The sequence below is a fragment of the Aquarana catesbeiana genome, linkage group LG12 (assembly GCF_042186555.1).
Source record: "Aquarana catesbeiana isolate 2022-GZ linkage group LG12, ASM4218655v1, whole genome shotgun sequence".
Lineage (NCBI taxonomy): Eukaryota > Metazoa > Chordata > Amphibia > Anura > Ranidae > Aquarana > Aquarana catesbeiana.
In genome coordinates, this window is record NC_133335.1 from 125307847 (window position 1) to 125321460 (window position 13614).

The 13614-nt window shown below is 44.8% G+C and overlaps 1 protein-coding gene across 1 annotated transcript in view; it reads left to right on the forward strand.

The window, feature by feature from the left end:
• Positions 1 to 13614, forward strand: part of LOC141113363 (P43 5S RNA-binding protein-like) — a 132467-nt gene that overhangs the window by 104345 nt on the left and 14508 nt on the right. The window contains exons 6-8 of the mRNA XM_073606423.1: positions 5315 to 5395; positions 5807 to 6036; positions 6115 to 6168. Of these exons, the coding sequence (XP_073462524.1) occupies positions 5315 to 5395; positions 5807 to 6036; positions 6115 to 6168 (365 nt within the window). The remainder of the gene's footprint in view (positions 1 to 5314; positions 5396 to 5806; positions 6037 to 6114; positions 6169 to 13614) is intronic.

The window sequence follows — 13614 nt, forward strand, 5'->3', positions numbered from 1 at the left end:
CCACCTTCACTGCACCACATGATTCCGCTCTCCTCAAATTCAACACTCGCATATCAATATAAAAGAAAGGCTTTTGGGTTTAATGCCTGTTGGCATGTGGAAAGGCCGCTTCCAGACTCCTGAATGGTTAATCTCTGGTCAGCTCATTCAAAATATAGTTTCCGCTTGCTGGCTCTTTGACTCATAAGATAGGGAAAATAAACTCCTCATAGCGTCCTGTTTTAAAATTTATTCCCACAAATTGAGCCCCCTATTACAATGCACTTACAAAAGCATAGATAAAAACCAGCATTTCATAAAATCTATGTACGCTGTACAACATAAAATGATACTCCCTCACCATTCGTAGGATTCCAGTCCGCGATGATACAATCTCCACCCAGGTAACAGCTGACAAATGCAACAAACCATGTGAACCCGCCTAGACGCGTTTCGTCATGCCTTTCTCAATAGGCGTGGCCACGCGGGCGGCCTTGTGACTGTATAGTCTTTGCAATCAAATAGTTTAACCCATTTGTTAATCACACAGCTCCTCACCAATTTTCTCATCGCGGATCACAAAAATATTCAAACGATCGAGAGGCAACAAATATGGTAAACGCATATATTAAAATTATAAATGCTGGCATGCTGAACCAACCAGATTGTCTTCTGATACGATCTCAGGATATTGGCGTGTCTGCAAATAACATCTAACACGATAAAACAAAAAGTTAAACTGCAGGTCTATTCTAAAATGGGTTACAATGAATATACAATATGTATACCACATCCTTCAAGTGTAGCTCTATAAAACTAATTTGTTCCGTTGCTACTAAAATGAGAAAATGTATACATTATTTGTACACTTTCTAACACTAAGTGTGTCCTGCAAAATCTGTAGCAGTGATCCCTCCAGCTGGACGATCGCTCACTCTGGGTACCCCGGGTCATCTCTGGTCAGTAGTGTAGCATGTCTTTACCCTGACAGTCGCTCAGTCTTTCTCTCTGGTGGTGCTGGGCAGCCTGGTGCTCTCTGGCTTCTGCCCAGCACACTCCTGTTCTGTGTTCTCTGCTGGACTGAGTGGGGGAAAAGAACCTGCAGCCACACTACACCTTGATGGGGTCACCCCACTGGCAGGTGGCACCTCAGTGCAGAACGCCCGCACCCCCATAGCAACATTACAAACATTCCAAAAATCTAGCAGAGTATCTCTCAACTTTGGAAAAGAGGGGGAATGGGAGATGACAAATCAACAGGGCCATGGGGGATACCCCATATGAGGCCAGTGGATACAAATCAGTTTTATAGTGAAAAAAATAGTGTGTCATATTTACAGCATATCACTATGGGATGCCCCTGCTGAGGCATAGAAGCTCTTTGCAGGGTGAAGAAGAAAAATACACATGTACATCACTTGCACATCCTAAGCAACTAACAGTGGGAATAGCCTCTTCGCAGAGGTGACCTTTTTCACCTGACATGCGTCTACTACTAACATTTCATAGAAGCATTTCTGTGAATCCTGCCCCTAGGGACAATTCTTGACACATCTCCTTGTATCCCTGCAAGAGACAAAACAAACCTACCGATCTGACTGGCTAGGCATGTTTAGCGATACGACTGAAGCAGCTAAAGTCCCTTCAAGTACCTGGGTTCTGACTGCTGCTAGTCAAACCCAAGAACCAGCATGAAGAAATTTGAAGTCCACGCAACTGGTACCTGCAGCATTGGAAGCAACACATCTGAATCTCAATTTGTCTGAGCCTACAGCAATGACTCACCTGCCTGCAGACAACAAAGTTAATCGAATCTGGAGAAGTTTTCGGTGGAAGACCTTTCCCCAGCACTTTACTTCTAGGACAACCTGAAGGAGCTTTTAACAGAAGTCCAGCACTTTGCTCTAAATTAGTGAGCAACTGCCCTCTGACATGGCAGCAACTAAAACAGACTTGACTTTGTGACAATAGTGGCCCACTGGCCAAAAGATCTTTGTAAAGTGTCCTTTGAGCAAAAGGGGTTTACCCCATCCAGGTAGCAGCCCCTGCATGAAACAGGACAAGTCCTCTGCAGCAGAAGGCAATTTGTCCCAGATGATGGAACAAATCCCAGATGCCCCTTTTAATTTGCAAGGATACAAGGGAAAGGGGATTTGGGAATGGGGGATTGCCCTCCCCAGGCGAAAACGTTAGCGAACTTTTAAACAGGTGATTCTTTTCCTCAACTGCTTGAACTAAAAGGAAAGAGTACCAGTTCTTTCTTCGCTACTGTGCTTGAACAGCACAGTAGCGATGAAAGAACTGGTACTTTTTCCAGAGGCTCCCAGCATAGTAGCCTCTCAATGAAACCTTTCTCAACAGCAAAAGTTTAGCTACAGTGGGCTGCTACAACTTGGGCATGACTCAACAGTAGAAATCTGGGTGCAGTATCTGGACCATTTTGCTGAACCACTCCAGGTAGTCGTACCCATACTCAATGGCTACCTTCTGCTGCACAAGCCTCTGAAAGTGAGAGCACTTCAGTAACTTCTGCCTGTCACCTCTCCCAGGTGGAGCATGTATGATTCATTCTGAGACAGAAGCTGAGCATAGTTGCGGGAGGGGAAAAATCGGGAACTCTGTTGGCATATGCCAATGAATCCCAACTTCATGGCATCTTGCTCACATCCTCATTGTGCAGGTCAGAGCAAGGAGAATCCTCCCATCTTCAGCCTCAGTCCCACTCTGCTGACTTCTGACCCCCACTTTGCAATCTCTTCCTCTAGAGACCCAAAGCAGCATTCAAAATTGGATGACCCCTACATCAATGATCCCTGGCCCCTCCTCACCTGAGGAACTTGCAGACTCTGGCCTCTGGATCCTTTAGGTCCCCTCTGCCCCTTTTTTAAGAGCAGGGCCTCAATTTGTTGCAGCTTCAGCCAATGCATGCTGCTGGCCAGCTGGGTGCTCTGTACCTTCAATATGTGGTCTTCCTGGTCTGACAGATGGTGGTGTGGGTGTAGACCACTGGTCCCGGCCCCAGTGGCACCCTCAAGGCATGTGTGTCTCCCCCAGGAGCGGTAGTGAGAGTAGGCTTTGGCATCTCAGATGTGAATCCTGTCTTCCAAGTCACATACAGGATCCTAAGCAGACTATCACTTGGCTCTAACTTACGCAGCATTTCTCAAAATGCCCACACCAACTCCAGCCTTAGTCACATGCTGGCATCTGCCACATACCAGACTGATGTGCTCCTTATCCTTCTTGCTGCACAGTGCCAGACTCCCCGTATTGGTCAGTGTTGTGTTCTCTGCAAGTCAGTCTGCTCTCCGCCACCATGTGCAACAGCCCCAGCACTCGGGCTCACTCTGGCATCAGCTGGCTTGCTGCTCCTCACGTGTGTGTGTGTGTGTGTGTGTGTGTGTGTCTCCCCCTTCATCACAGCTCCTCACCACTCAACAGATTGGTGTACCTTGAGAGGTGACTCAGCTTGCTTCTCCAGACTAGCTGGCTCTTTGGCGGTGGCTCCTCCTGCTGGGCAGGCCTTTTCCGCGTGCTCTTTACCATGCTGCATGTTTGTTTCCATTGCTGCCACTTGAACACTGCTCGGCATCAATGAACTTTACTGTGAAGCAGATGCTATTCATCATAGCAGACACATGGATGGCAGCTTCACCTGTCCTTAGACAAGCCTCAGCTGCACTCCCCCTCCAGTGCACTGGCTGAACTCCTTCACTGCTACTGCTTAATGTCCCATTACCCATGACTGTGTAGCAGACATTTTCTGCTGTCGCATATACACTTGTACAATCTCTGGTGCTCCGACTCATGCCCCGGGTTAACGCTTTCTTGGCCATTAGTTACTTTGGTATTAGTAAGCCGAAATGCACTGGCAACTGTAGCGCAGACATTCCTCTCCTTAGCACAACCCAGTCTCTCTTTGATTGCGGCTCAGCAGTCCACACAGCAAGACATGACTATTTCTTGAAAACTTTACCTAGCAGTTGTCGGTAGCAACCACTGATAATTCAGGTGATAATCCTGGATGAGCCTTCACGTGTAGCAGTACCCCCGCAGCAGCCCCTCAGGCACCTCTGATCCACAGCCAGTAGGGTATTTTCATGCAGCCAGGTGCACTCTCTTCCACTCATTTTCAATGACCAGTCTAGGATTTGTTTTTGTATTTGGCGAACTTTGATAGGAGAAGGTAATTAGTAGGACACTCCAAATTAACTATTCACAGGTGAGGACAACTGTGTAGGAGACATTAATGGAGGGCGGAATGGGATAAGATGGGGGGAGGGTTATGGCAGGTGACAAGAAATTTCCCATGTTGCAAACAGCCATTGGAAACTATAGTGCCATTTGTACTACTAAAAATGATATGAAAAACACCAGAGCAAAATTTAGTAATGCATTAAAGTGTTTGTACGCCAATGCCAGAAGTCTGCCAAGCAAAATAGGTGAGTTGGAAGCTCTGGTGCATGAGGAGAGGTATGATGTAATCGATATTGCTGAAACTTGGCTTCAATCCTCACATGACTGGGCTATTAATATTCCTGGATATGCACTCTTTCGGAGAGACAGGGTAAAAAGGAAAGGTGGTGGTGTCTGTCTCTATGTGAGAAGTGATCTCAAAGCAAGTGTGAAAGAGGACCTGGTTGATGGAGAGAGTCTGAAGCATATAGATGGGCATAGTTCAAAGTTAATCATTGGAGTTTGTTACAGACCACCCAATGTTAACAAGGAGGTGGAGACTCGGCTCCTTGCACAGATGGAAAGGGCTGGGACAGTGATAATAATGGGGGATTTTAACTACCCAGAAATTGACTGGAGTAATGGCACTGCTGGGACAGTTAAAGGGCAAAAATTTATAAACCTATTACAGGACAATTTTATGGTCCAGTTTGAGGCCCCAACTAAGAATGAAGCTCTGTTGGACCTGGTAATCTCAAACCATGCAGAGCTTATTACTAATGTCCAGATAAAGGAACACCTGGGTAGCAGTGATCATAACATGATTTCATTTGATGTTAGCTGTAAGCAAGAAATACATACGGGAAAGAAACACTTCAAGAGCAAAGTTTCCAAGGATGAGGGCTGCTTGACTATTGAATCTCCCAGTTGTACTCTGCCTAGGCTGTATGATGCATGCATGGTTTTTAGTACCAAGTGCATGACGTTACATTTATTGATCTCAAACTTTGTTGCCACCTAGCTGCCTAATTAAATGGTTTATTGAGGGTTGGTTTATAAGGATGTTACAACTAAACAGCTTTGTGTCATCTGAACAGTTGATGAAAAATAACTTGTATGGCTTTGTAATAGTCGGTATGAGCTAATGACTTCTTCATAGGGTACCACTGCCCTTTCCCTGGTTGTCAAGCCAACTCTCCAACCTGGAGTGCTCTACAGAAACACAGAAAACAACATCCTTGTAAGTAATGACTTTTTTTTTTTTTTTTTTTTTTCAGCAACTTCGATGCCCCTTATTATCCTTATGTGGTAGTGGAATAGTGCAATACATGTTCAAACTTTAATGTGCTATTATAGGCTCTGGATTGTGTTGCCGATTTTAGAAATGGCCAGCAGAGTATTCATTTTGATGTCCATTTTTGATTTTTAGTTTTAGCTAGTGTTTTGACTAAAATGCTGTTTTTTAGTTTTGGTCGTATTTTAGCTGACTAAGATGAAACATTGCAGAAAAATTAAATGTTACATTTAAAATGTACTTGTCTGACACACTTGGCTACCTCACTAGAATCATTAGCTGCCTATGATGGCTTCTTTTCATCCTCCATGGCTGTGTTTTAAAAAAATAAGTTTTAACATCTTTCCTTCTCATTAGTGGAATTTCAATGCCCTAAGTGTAAGAAGTCTTTTAAAAAAAAGGCTGCTCTGCAGAGACACAAAAAGACCCATCTGGACAAAAAAATCACTTTGGCCTGTCCCAGAAAAGACTGTACACAGACATTTACTACAGTCTTTAACCTGACGCATCATGTAAGAAAGGATCATCTATGCTTGCAGCCTTACTGTTGTTACCATGCTGGCTGTAATAGCACCTTTGCCATGAGGGTATGTATGGGCCATATAAATTCAAAGTTTGCTTGATTGATGGAGAGTTGGGCTTGAATAACAACTATTTTCTTTTAGGAAAGTCTGCTTAGACATCTTGTGGTTCATGATCCTAACAAGGAGAAAATGAAGGTAGGAATAAGATAAATGTGTATGTATCCACTCCATCCACCCCCCCCCCCCCCCCCCGCAGGTGCCTCTTATGCAAGCCATATACTACATAAAATTGTACAATCCCTGTACATCTCCTTTTTAGGTCCAATGAGGGTGAATCTAAACCATTTTTCCCCAACTGCCTTTCAGGACAGCACCTGGAGAGGTAGGAGCTCAACCTAAATTCCCAGGAAACACTGCAGACCTTCAAATCCCTCTTCCACCATGCCATCAGTGTTTATTTCTCCATGGTGGAAGCACTGCAGGAAAAAACTTTAAGGGGGGGGGGGGGGTTGCGCTCTATCCAGGTGGACCAGGGGGTGGTCTTGCCTCAGTGTGTTTGCATCTTTTGTGACCATCCCAGCACCCCCCCCAGTATAAGGGGGGGTGTTCTGGATCCTCCCGCCCCCTCCAGCTCTGGGGTGTAGTGGCCTGCTGTATGCCCGGAATCTGCAGGTAGGGCTGGTGGTGCAGTCTATACAGGGAGCCATGGGCAGCAGTGGTTCCCCACATCAGTTCCGGGTCAGTGCCAGTAGGCTGCATTTCTGGTGGAGGCATGGCAGCACTGGTTCTGGCTGCTGGAACGCAAGGGTCAGAGGTGGGTCAAGATGGTGGTGCTTCTGCTTCCTGCCCCCAGAGCATGGGGATGCCAAGAAGGTGTGTGGTTTTTTTTTTTTTTTTTTTTTCTTTTTTTTTCTGATTCAGCATTCCGCTGCTCTCCGCCAGGATGGAGGTGGAACTGATTGCACCAGCCAGGCCTAGGTATGAGGGCTTCAAGGTGCGCCTTTATCTTTTCTGATTGGGTCATACTTTGGTTTTTGATTTTGCTGTATTGCCTTTCCCTTTTTGATGTCTAGGGGAAGCCTGCTGCTAAGGCGACCTCTCTTGGCCTTACAGCTGGATTGGTGCTCTGCCTGTGATCCTATCTATTTTTCTGTTTGCTTGGCTGCACTTCCTCTGGCACTTTCTAAACTAGTTTGCATGGGGTCCTTAAGCTTTCCTGCAGGTCAGAGTTGGCTGGTTACACTTTTGTCTCGTTTTTGATCCCATAGGTCAGTGATTGGCGAACCTTGGCACCCCAGATGTTTTGGAACTACATTTCCCATGATCATGCACTTTGCAGTGTAGTTGAGCATCGTGGGAAATGTAGTTCCAAAACATCTAGGGTACTATCAGGAACCATGAATCGGACTGAGAGAGAAGTATAGTTAAAGCACACTTTAATCATTCACCATCATTCAGAGAGCCAGAGATGAACATAGTAGTACAGCAAGCAGGATCAGGAGCCAGAAGGAATGTCAGCCGAGCAAGTCTTCAACAGGAACGCAGGAGAGTCTCTGTGATGGTGAAGGCAGAGATCCAGTGAGCTGGATGGCTTTAAGTAGGCAGGACTGACGAGCAGAATAAACAGCTGGCTAACTGTGGAGAGAGATGGGAGCTGGCAATTAGCCAACAGCTTAACGGCTAGCTCAGAGAAGGAAGGGCTGAGCCCTGACAGATGCCAAGGTTCGCCATCACTGCTGTAGGTTAAAGCCACAGTAAAAGTCTAAGTGGGGGGCCCCCCAGTTCAGCAAAAATACCTTGTGGAAAGTCTGCATTTGACTTGGTTGAGGAGTCTTCACAGCAATGCAAGATTTAATTTTCTTCAGTCAAGGAGGAGTTATCGGATGTCTTGGGCTAGGTTTGCTTTTTGCTAGTCAAAGTACCAGCTACTCAGATGGATTCTCAGCACAGCACTTCATCCAGTCTCCAGGCATCCACCTAAAGGTCTATTGGGGCTAGTGACTCAGAGAAAGAGGGGGCAAGTCTTCCTTCCCTCCAGGACTCAGATGAGGAACAAGATAGTTTATATCTGGAAGATCTATCATTTGATGAGGTGGATGATTTGCTTGGCGCAATATACACTACCCTGGAAATTCAGGAGGAAAGGGTACAGCTCTCGATACACGGCAAAATGTATCGGGGGGGGGGGGGGGTGGCGGCGTCTGGACAAGTCCAAATGTAGAGTTTGAGAACCAATAACTCCTGGCTCATCGACAGGCCGAACTATGTTCTTCCCAAGGACATTGTGCAAATATTCTCACTCGGATTTTATTTTTTTCCCTGTTGCTGAATTGTCCATTTAAAACACTTTTTTTTTTTTTTTTTTTATTTTTTTTTTTTTTCTGTTCATATTTTATGTGCACCAATTTTGACCTTTTTCATTATTAAAACCATACTTTGAAAAGTGTTAACCTTGCACCTAAGATCTTAATTCAAGATAACCTGTCTCGAAGAGTGCTACTGTATATAATAAATCCTATGAACATACCTGTGGTGACTGTATGTGTTAGACGTGTATTTTAAAATCATAATTGGTATTGTTAAAATTATAAGTTTCCTCCAGGTCGGTCCGAAAGGGTGGGTGGTGGCAGTTAAAGGGTTAGTTGCTTAATTAGCCCAGTGACAATTGCTCTCAGGCTGCTGGCACAGGGCAGCTGTTAAGGCAGCTGTGCATGGCATTGTTACACAAGTGACAGTGCAGTGTGATTGGCCATTTGTCACGCGTTGAATGCGGGTATCGGATCCCGGCCCTCCTCACTGTGGCAACTGCCTCCTCCTGGTGAGAGGAAGTTGGTGTCCTTCCTTCCACAATGGGAGGAAACAACCTTGAGCCCGTTCAACATGATCCCCCAGGGTTACAACCTGCAGTTTTCCAAAACCACTCCAAACGGGTTTGTTACCAGTCTTCCATGGGACAGATATCTTCTGCAATGATGTCCCTCTTAGAGGAACTGATACAGCAGGAAGTCATATTTCACGTTCCCAAGGAACAAGAAGGCTAGGGTTTTTACTCGCACATTTTTTTTTTTTTTTTTTGGTCAGAAAACCCTCCCAGGAACTTGATTCTGAGCAAATTAATCTGGTACAAGCACTTCTGGATGGAAGTTATTGTCTCCAGGTTGTTTCATGGAGTTACTGGACCTAAAACTTGTATTTACATGTCCCAATAGCCAAGTCATTGCAGAAATGTCTCCCTCTCGCTGTCCATCTGGGAAAGTCCATTTGGCATCTCCAATTTGGAGCTTTACCCTTCAGACAATCATCCTCCTCGGGGTATTCACCAAAGTCATGGCAGAAGCACTGGAACCATTAAGGCAGTGGGGGATCTCGATTGTGGAGTGTGGAATTCATAGCCTTTTTAACAAGCCTGTGACTTTACTTTTTTTTTTTTTTTTTTATGCAATGGGAGCCTCCTTTTTGTTTTGCCACATTATATGCTGAGGTGTTGGAAAGGGGAACCTGACCAAAAGGAGTTGCAGTTGGTGATCGTTGGGAGTGACTGTAGCATGTTTGTTGGTTTATAATCTTACCAGCATATCTATTCATTTTAGTCAGTGGTGAAGGATTCAGTGGTTGAGCACTTGGGAACACGTGATGTATGCAGAGCCCATTTGGATTTCACAAGTTTAAAATTTTTGAACAAATTTTTTTTTTTTTTTTTTTTTTTTTTAGCATTTTTATGGATTTATTATTTATATAAGCACTTTAGTATTGTTTGCATAATTTGTTAACTTGCACTTTTTGATGCACTAGCACTTTATTCCTATTTTGCACATAATTTGTTTATAATATATGCAGTATTAGACATTCCTTTTTTGAATATTTGCACTTTAATATTGAGGATATTGGGATTGATGTGTGGACCAGTGCTACGCTTATCACAGTATATGGTTTGTTTATTGTCACTTACAATAATTAGAGCAACAGCTGTCTATTGGTGCACATGTCTGTGGCACTGTTATTCTGATGCATTGGATCTCTATTGTGCCCTATTTAGATGACCTGCTTCTATTTACAGATTCCAGGGGTTAGGTGCTAGCAAATCTTCAAGAGACCCCAAGTCCACCTCAAGGGCTTGGGGTGGCTTCTAAATCTGGAGAAATCCAAATTGATTGACACAGGAGGTATGTGTTTCCTGGGTTAGACCATAAATTCGATATACCAAAAAATCTTTCTCCTGCAAGAGATGAAGGTCCAATCTGTGAGTCAGCTTTAGACCAACCCCTGTGATGGTCTGGGTGGCCATGGCGGGCCTGGGGCTGCTAACCGCATATATTCTGGCCATTCAGTGTGCCAGACTGCGTTCTCATCAGCTCCAAAGGGACATTCTACAGAAATAGTCATACCAAAAATCTTAGGAGAAGCCTGCGAAGAGGGCCCTGTGCTGCTAGCGGAACCTGGCAGAGGGTATTCCCTGGTCTTTTCTCGTGAACAAACTGACTTTATATGCAAGTGTGTGGGGCTGGGGAGCCCACCTGGAAGGCCGGATGGCACAGGGGTAATGGTCAAAGGCAGAGGTCAGGAAATCATCCAATTGGTGGGAGTTGAAGGCCTTTCTACTAGGTCTCTTATCCAGCAAGGGGTCAGGGGGCAGCATGTGCAGGTCCTGTCGGACAATACAATGGCAGTGGCTTATGTGTCAAAACAAGGGGGAACAAGAAGCAAAAGTCTGCTGGAACTGGCCTTGCAGATCCTTACATGGGTGGAACGCAATGTGGCCTCTGACAGCCATCCACCTAAAGGGTACATAAAATCTGCTGGCAATCCTCTTAAGCAGAAGAAATATTGTGCAGTCTGAACCAGGAAGTTTTCCTGATCAGAGGTCTGGGGACATCTCTAGGTTGACCTTTTCGCAAGTCAAGAGAATAAAAAAATCCAACATTTTCTCTCCACAGGGAAGATCCAGCCATGGGACTAGTGGCGTTAGCCCACCCATGGAGCTACCCTTTGTGCTATGCGTTACACCCCCCCCTTCCAGTTGATACTCCTGGTATTTGGAAAGTTCAAAGAATCCACAGATTTTAATCTTAATCACTCTCTTCTGGCCAAAGACCATGGTTCGCAATGCTATTAAACCTAGCTATGAAGCCCCACTGGAAATTTCAGAGCAGGAAGGACTTATTAGTCCAAGGATTCCTGTACCATCCAGAGACAGATCGTCTAAATTTAAACGCCCTGGTTTCTGAAGAGTACCTCTTAAGGGCTAAGGGGCTGTCAGAAAAGCTCATTGCCACCCTTCTTTCTAGCAGAAAAGAAGTGACCAGAGCAATCTACTTGAAGGTGTCGCAAAAGTATAATTCCTGGTGCTCTTCCGAAAGTCTTCAATTTAAAAATGTGATTTCAGTTTTGGAGCTTCTCCATGAAGTAATGGAAAAAGGGTTGGCGGCTAGCACCCTAAAAACTCGGGTAGCAGCTTCTTCTGTTTTTTGTAGAAAAAAACCTTATCAGGAATCATGTGACAACAGAAGCAGGACAAAGAAGCCTTTCCTACTCTGGATGTGAGAAGATGCTTCTTACAGTACCTGACCTTAACCAGGGACTTCAATAAATCAAATTTGCTGTTTGATTTTCTCCAGGTCTCGTAAAGGAGAAGGGGCCTCTAAAGTACGCTAGGAAGGGGGCTAAAATTGGCCATCAAGGAAGCTTGTGTCCCTTGGAAAAGAACCTCCTTTGGGTATCTAGGCTCATTCTACAAGATTGGCGGCGGCTTCCTGAGCTGAAGGGGCCGGTGCTTCACCTGAGCAAATTTGCAAGGCGACCACTTGTTCCAGTTTTTCAACCTTCCTAGGACATTATAGGTTGGACCTACTGTCAGTTGCTAATCAATCCTTTGGCAGAAAGGTACTGCAGGTAGTGGTCCCACCCTTGGGTAAGTTTCTTGGTTATCCTCTTCAGGTGCTGTCCTAAAAGACAGTTGGGGAAAACCTTACTTACCGGTGATGGTATTTCTAAGCCTTTCAGGACCGCATCTGCTACCCTCCCATATTCTTAAATAGGATTTTGTTGGCTTGTTATAGTGCTTTGCTGTTCTGTTCTGTTCTGTTTTACAGCATGTCGGAGGCTACTCTGACTGACTGATGTCATGGTGGAAGAGGGATTTAAAGGCTGCAGTGTTTCCTGGAAATTTGGGTGGGGCTGCACTCTCCAGGTGCTGGCCTGAAAGGCTCTTAAAAATACTGTCACCAGTAAGGCTAAGGTTTTTTTAATGTCCATAAAATCAGATGAGCCCTTGTACTAAATAAGTTTAAAGGTGATGCATGCACAATCGTGCACAAAGGGAAAACATTGCCAACAGGACTTTAATGAGGCACAGCCATAAAAATAGTGTACGATAGATTTTTTTTTCTCCGTATGGCTTCACGCCCCAATTAATCACTCTCCAATCGCATCAGTTCTGTTTACTGTAAAGCATCAGTAATTGGCAATTTTACAAGAATTGATGTTTTGACACAACATCGGCAAGCGTATACACTCGGGTAGATATTATGAGCGGACATGGTTAGTCTGCCCAATGCTAACCAGCATGACTGCCTCCAAGGCAGCGGCAACTTTTTCCTCAGCCGCTGTTCTGTCAAAACGGCAAACTCATGTACTAGAGTGTACACACTTGCCAGTGTTGTGTCAAAACAGCAACTTGTCCAAATCTCCAATTAATGATGCTTTACATTAACCAGAAATAATGATTGGAGATCTCGCTGAATTGGCTATTTTGACAGAACACTGGCATAAGTATATTTTGCGCATGTGTGGTGTGACGCGCGTCCCTGTGCACAGTATTATCCTCTCCATTGGCAGTCACAGCATGACGCATTTGCTGCGTGCTGCCTCATGCTGTCCCTAATGCTCCATTGGCCATGCTTTCATAGTGGCGGCTTATCCACCCCATCTTCTTTGCTTGAGCCCCAAGGCGGTTTCCCACCATCGTGACATTGGAGGGGTGGGGTGTGGCCAGTGCTTTGGCTATTTAGCCAGGTGCACCCCCCTACATGATCAGGCAGGACCTGGCGGTGTCTGTTGGTCTGTCACTGGTCACCAAGATTTGCTTCACACCCACTTTATGATGCATGATTGTTCTGTGGGTTTTTTTTCGTTTTTTTTTTTTTATCACCACACTGGGCATTTTCATGGAGTGTTTGGTATTTCATTTTTTCTTTTTTTTTTTTTTTTTTTTTTTTTTTTTTTTCCTTTTCTTTATAGATCCTGGGTCCTATCCAATGCCTCAATTGCACTCACCTGGATTCCTATAGTATTACCTTCTATCACTAGCTATTCATTTAGTTTGCAATTGTTTGCTAATGCACTTTCCTTTTCATCATGCATGGCACTATCTCTAGAATATTGGGGGATTGAGAGGTGGTTTTGTAAGGTGACCCTTTTCATAGAGATTCCCTATGAGATTCTTCAGTGCCTGCACAATTTTTCAACTGTGCTTCATGGTGTCATCCCAGGGTCTGCATCGCAGTGTCTGGTGTCCTCCAACTCCCGGAGTGAACTATATGTACCATTGGGTGACCCTGCCTGGCCTATTATCAATTTATACTTGAAAGCCCAGCTAACCTATCTTATCTGCTAAATTGCTGTATATGTGTGGAAGTTCCTTGT